The 6,000-nt window shown below is 44.0% G+C and overlaps 1 protein-coding gene across 2 annotated transcripts in view; it reads left to right on the plus strand.

Annotated features, from left to right (window-relative positions):
* TCTN2 (tectonic family member 2) overlaps positions 1-3,032 on the plus strand; it is a 29,290-nt gene extending 26,258 nt beyond the window's left edge. For both annotated transcript variants that reach the window (XM_007189635.2, XM_057527341.1), the window contains 4 exons: positions 388-544; positions 2,198-2,323; positions 2,477-2,565; positions 2,811-3,032. In XM_007189635.2, coding sequence (XP_007189697.2) covers positions 388-544; positions 2,198-2,323; positions 2,477-2,565; positions 2,811-2,932 — 494 coding nt within the window. In that variant the 3' untranslated portion in view covers positions 2,933-3,032. The remainder of the gene's footprint in view (positions 1-387; positions 545-2,197; positions 2,324-2,476; positions 2,566-2,810) is intronic.
* Positions 3,033-6,000: the final 2,968 nt, after the last annotated feature.

The following is a 6,000-nucleotide window of genomic DNA, read 5'->3' on the forward strand; positions in this document are numbered from 1 at the left end:
CTTTAAATGTCTTATACAGCTTTTACTAGAATGGTGACTGCATGGGATAAGTCTCATGGCATTTTACTGCAAGTATATGGTATTTCTGTTAAAACTCTGGGTGGATTTCAATGAGGAGCTTGGGAACTGAATCATGATTTAGGGTTTTATTATGTGGGTCAGGGATTTTAAAATTCCAGTGACGGACCTAACATCCAAGGGAACATTTTGAACACGAGGGGTAACACAGTTACAGAGTGACATGTAACTAGAGCCTGTTAGAGATTAAAGCCTCATTCGTTGTGATTCCTGTCTAATAATATTTCCCATTTTGGGAGTATCACAGAGTTGTAGGAAAACTGTTATTAAATTATTCTTTCCAATATGCACAACTTAACATTTCTCCAGGTGCAGACGCCCCCGATGCAGGTGCAGACCCCCCTGTCAGCAACGCGAGTGGCATCTGCCTGGACATCCCCGCTCAGCTGAATATCCGCATCCTCTTCTCGGATGCTGGCGCCGTAGAGGGGATGACTCAGCAGGAGATACTTGGCGTGGAGACAAGGTATGATCATATCCGGGATAAGTGGGGTTTAGAGACAGTAAAGTTGAGGGCGCTCCGAAGAATAGGGGAATGCTAATTTAGAATCTGACTGGTTTATCTACAAATTGCAGTGATTAGCAAATGATTACATGTATAAGTGGAATATGGATAAACTGTGTTTGTAATAGAAACTCATTCTCACTCACAAGTATCCGTAAAGCTACGTATAAGGGAGTCTGCCAGGTATTTCAGGGAGTACAAAGATGAATAAGGGGCTGCTTAGTACTCGGCATATTTTGAAATTCATGAATATCATTGGCATACTGATCGGGGAATATTGCCCAGTGGTTAGAGATTTTGGTGGCAGATGGGTGGGTTCAAATCATGGCTATTCCAGGGTGAGCTGTGTGACCTTGGACAGTTACTCAACCTCTTCTGAACTGCAGTTTCGTCATCTGTAAAATGGTGATGTACCTTTCCATGTCAGACCTCTATCACCTTTAAGTGACAGGGTCCCAACTGACACTGACTTAAGCAAAAGGGGGGTTTATTGATTCAAGTTATGAAAAGTCCATACACAGTGAGTTCATGGTTCGTGGTTCCCATGTGGTCAAGGGTCTTTCCCCCTTCATCTCTGGGTTCCTCTTTTCTTTGGGTGGGCTTCATTCTCAGGGAGGTTTTCCTCAAGAGCTGGCAAAGATGAACACCAGCAAATCCAGGCTTATATCAATTTAGCAAGTCCAGGGAATTCCCTAGAGATTCAGTGGTTGGGGGAAAAAAAAAAAAGCTCTTCCAGTTTAGCAAGTCCAATGGATGGAGGGTGCCTCCTTTCCCCATCTTTCTCAAAAATGTTCTGGGAAGACTTTTATTGGTCCAGTTTTGGTCATGTGCTCCTTTCTGAACCAATTACTATGGCCAGGGGCATAGCTCTGATTGGCCAGGCGCAGGTGATGGGCACACCCCTAGGTTCAGGTGGGTCCCTTCTCGTCCACTCAACTGATAGTGGGGAAGGGGTAGTTCCGCCAGGGAAAACTGGGGTGCAATTACTAGAAGAAAGTCAAAGGGATGCTGGGTAGGCAGAAATAACATGGAAAACCCTTAAAAATCATTAGCTGCTACTACTGTTGTTATTATTGTTGTTGTTATTACTATTATTATAATATTGTTTGAGACAAACAAGTGATAAAACAAATGAATTTTAAAAGCACCAGTGTGAAATGAGATGAGGGGGGAGGAGAGATGAAACAGAATTGGCAAAATGCTGGCAGCTATTGCAGCCTGTGATAGGGCCATGAGGGTTCATTATACAACTGTCTCTGCTTGTCTGTGCATTTGAAAATTTACATAATACAAAGGGGGAAAAAATAGCACCAGTAGAATGGGAAACTTCTTTAGGAGAATCTCAGCTCATATTGTTGTTGTGTCAGTCACCTGATGTTCTTTTTTTAAAAAAAATCTTTATTGAATTTGTTACAGTATTGCTTCTGTTTTATGTTTTGGTGTTTTGGCTGCAAGGCAAGTGGGATCTTAGCTCCCCCACCAGGGATCGAACCTGCACCCCCTGTATTGGAAGGCAAAGTCTTAACCACTGGACCACCAGGAAAGTCCCCCGATGTTCTTAACAGACCGGAAACGAGCGGTGGATTTGTTGTCTGCTTAACCTTTCCCTCTCAGGTTCTCCTCGGTGACCTGGCAGTTCCAGTGTGGGCTGACTTGTGAGGATGAGGCCAACCTTTTCCCCATCAGTGCATCTGTCCAGTTTATTAAGATACCTGCACAGTTACCCCGTCCACTTACAAGGTAATACAGTTGCTGACCTAAGTGACATTAGTAAGAAGCAGAAAAATATATGTTCCAAAATCAGAAGTTTATTTCTTTAATTAGGTTTTGATGCTTCTCATCAAAAGCATGTGCTCTGCTGTAGCTACTGTAACTTCCTAAAATGTTTTGTAGATTCCAGATCAATTTTACAGAGTACAACTGTAACAGAAATGAGGTTTGTTGGCCGCAACTTCTGTATCCGCTGACCCAGTATTACCAAGGTAGGGTAAAGCACATTTTTGAAATGGTTATCATTATGTTGTGTCAATTAAAAATCTTAAAAAAATAGTGTAAATGTCACAGAAAACTTAAAACATATAGCAAAGCTTTAAAAAGAAAACATTTACTGATCATGTTGCCACTTAGAAAGGATCACTATTTATGCTTTGGCTTATTTCTTACCTAAATAATTACCCAAAAAGTTAAGAAGTAGGAACGTTGCTGAATTTGATTCATTGTCTTGCAGGGGAGCCTTATTCTCAGTGTGTTGGCAAGAGCTTACTGTTGGCATCCTTCGTCGTATTAGCGGTGTTCCTCAGTAACCCCTGGAGTGGAATATGCAAAGCATGGAACTCAGCTACCACCTGACCTCTTACAGATCGTCGGCTTTTACTTCATGGATTTGTTGTCCTCCTGTGTGCCTCTCTATAAAATCTTAATAAATGAAATGTTTTATTTTTATAGAAGATTTTATTAGGTGCTCTGCAAATTTGATTCACGTATACAGCTATCCAGACGTTCAAAGCAATGCAGAACGGGCGTCCTCACCGCTATACCAGACTGAGCAAGACGCATGAGAGGGTCAACCGTATCAATAAATGTTATTAGGAACTTTAGTTTTTTCACAAATGATGAAAGTCATAGGAGTTTTGGTCCAAATGTTATTCGCACCACAGAGAGTCAGTCTTTTAATTTTTAACATATTTATGTGGAACCGGTTAGTTCCCACTGTTCCAAAGACAGGATTAAGAACGCATTAAAGCCTTTAAAAGTGTATATTAGGGCTTCCCTGGTGGCGCAGTGGTTGAGAATCTGCCTGCCAATGCAGGGGACACGGGTTCGAGCCCTGGTCTGGGAAGATCCCACATGCCGCGGAGCAACTAAGCCCGTGAGCCACAATTACTGAGCCTGCGCGTCTGGAGCCTGTGCTCCGCAACAAGAGAGGCCGCGACAGTGAGAGGCCCGCGCACTGCGATGAAGAGTGGCCCCCGCTTGCCGCAACTGGAGAAAGCCCTCGCACAGAAACGAAGACCCAACACAGCCATAAATAAATAAATAAATAAATAAATAAAATTAAAAAAAAAAAAAAGTGTATATTAGTGCAAAAGTCTAAGAAAATGGATGAGACAAGATGGGGGGGGTGCGGGAGGGGGACATGGCTAGGTAAGTAAACAGAACCAGGAGAGAACACAAGCCCACGAGACAGTACGCCAAAGATCTTGCATTTAGCAAAGGCAGGTCCCTCATGTAATCTTCAGTTTGCCAAAAAACCAAAATATGATTAGCTATAGGAATCATGGGGCCCATAGATTAAAAAACAAGCTGGCTTTCAACGAAGGACAGTTTTTCCTAGTTGAAATTCCTCTTGGGGCCCCCTGGGGGACAGACAGCACGAGGCAGCAGGGGGAGGGAAGCAGAACTGATGTCTCCCACCACAGCCCAAGAACGGCCACACGGCCACCTCCAGTGAGGTTTCTTTGTGGGCCAGATAAACGTAGTAATCGTTTCACATGGGCTTTGTGCACCGTGGATAAACTGAATTTTGAAAAGCGGGTCTCTCCCCTCTCACTCTTCTTGATTGAATTTTGAGTGCCTCCTGACATCCTGGTGCTACCTACGTTGTATTGTTGCATTTTGTTTTTTGTTTTTTTTTTGGGGGGGCCACACCGTGCGGCTTGTGGGATCCTAGTTCCCCAACAAGGGATTGAACCCAGGCCCTCGGCAGTGAAAGCACAGATTCCCAACCACTGGACTGCTAGGGAATTCCTGGTTGTTTCATCTTCGCTCAACATTCTTGCCCAGGGGAGTTTCAAATCTTCCTTCCCCTCTAAATCTACAAATCTAGTTCTAATTTTTCCTAATTCATATTAAACATGTAACAAATGACATAAGAAATTCCTCCCCCCAAGTACCACTGTTTGTATCACACCGTGGAAACACTGGATTTCTCCCCTCTCTGCCTCTTTCTTTGATGTGGATCTCTGTGGGTTGAGGTGATTACACCCACTAGGAGTTGAAATTGTCTTTTGTCAAAGAAAACGAAATACCCAACTGATTCATTGCAGAGATTCAGAAAGTCTTTCTATGGCAGTTAGTATAACTAGCTCTGGAAAGTTAACTTAAAAATTTCCAAATGACAGGTAATTTAGCCTGATTTTGTGGGCTTTGTTAGGGTGATTTTGTACTGAAGAAGGGGAAAAACTCTGGCAGTAGAACGGGATGGGGGGGGGGGAGCATACTATATGGTTTTGCCTTGTCTGAGCTTATACATTCATATATGCATTTGGTAAGTATTTATTCAGTGGCTACTGTGCTGGGCACTGGAGATACCAAGACAGTGTCCCTCGTCCAGTGGAGCTGTTGACTGAAAAAAACAAAAAAACCCCCACAACCTGAAAGTTGAGAGTTCTGTTTTATTCGGGGATCTTAACTGATGACTACAGCTCTGGAAGGCAGCCGCTCAGATAGCTGAGGAACTGTTTGGAAGAGGTAAGGGAAGAGCCAGGAGTTTTTGTTTAAAAAAAAAACCAAGTAGTTGAACATCAAAAGATTACAGCTAATCATAAAAAAAACAGTCATCACAAATTAAGGATTTTAGTGCTTTTCTATGTATGGGAAGATGCAAGAGCCTGGGGTCATGGAAATTTTTCCTTTGATATGCATCTTAACCATCTAGGGTCAGTATCCTGTTTTTCTCCATTCTGAATCCCCTCAGGGTGAACGACTGGGGGCAGCTGCAGTAGCTGAGGGCTTGATGGCTGCAACATCCTTTGTTTACTGAAATGGCAGGCAACATTGTTTTGTCCACAGAGTTTACATTCCAGTGGGGGAAAACCCGCAATAAAAGAAGATAATGTCAGACAGTGGTAGGTGCTATGAAGAAAATAAAACAGGACTATGGTGGAGTGGGGTGGTAGGGCTACTCTCGCTAGTGGTCGGGAACAGCCCCTCAGAGGCAGGGACATTTGAGCTGAGACTTGTAGGAGCTAATTTTGAGGTCTGGGAGAAGGGTATTCCAGGCAGAGACAGGGGAAGGGTCAGCAAGTTCAAGTGCACCGACCTGGAAAGAGAAAGAAAGGAGTAGGGGAGCAAAGGGAGCCCAGGGCAGGCAGGTGGAGACCAGGGCTTGTGGAAAGCAGAGGCCAGAGCCGGTGGGGTCTTGCTGGCCGTAGTGAGAAGTTTGGATTTTACTCCGAACGCGGTGGGAGAAGCCAGAGGATTTTCAGTAGGCTCACATCCCATTTTCGTCCTGTCAGAGATCTCTGTAGCTGCTGTGTGCAGGAGCGTATAAGGCAAGAGCAGCCTGGCATCAGACCCTGCTTTCTGGTCCGCACACAGGCCAGGACCCCAAAGAAAAGCCAGCAGCAGGAGCTAGCTGCAAACACCGCACACGGTGTAATTCTGTTGATAGGAAATGTCCTAACAGGCAGCTCTAT

The sequence above is a fragment of the Balaenoptera acutorostrata genome, chromosome 13 (assembly GCF_949987535.1).
Source record: "Balaenoptera acutorostrata chromosome 13, mBalAcu1.1, whole genome shotgun sequence".
NCBI lineage: Eukaryota > Metazoa > Chordata > Mammalia > Artiodactyla > Balaenopteridae > Balaenoptera > Balaenoptera acutorostrata.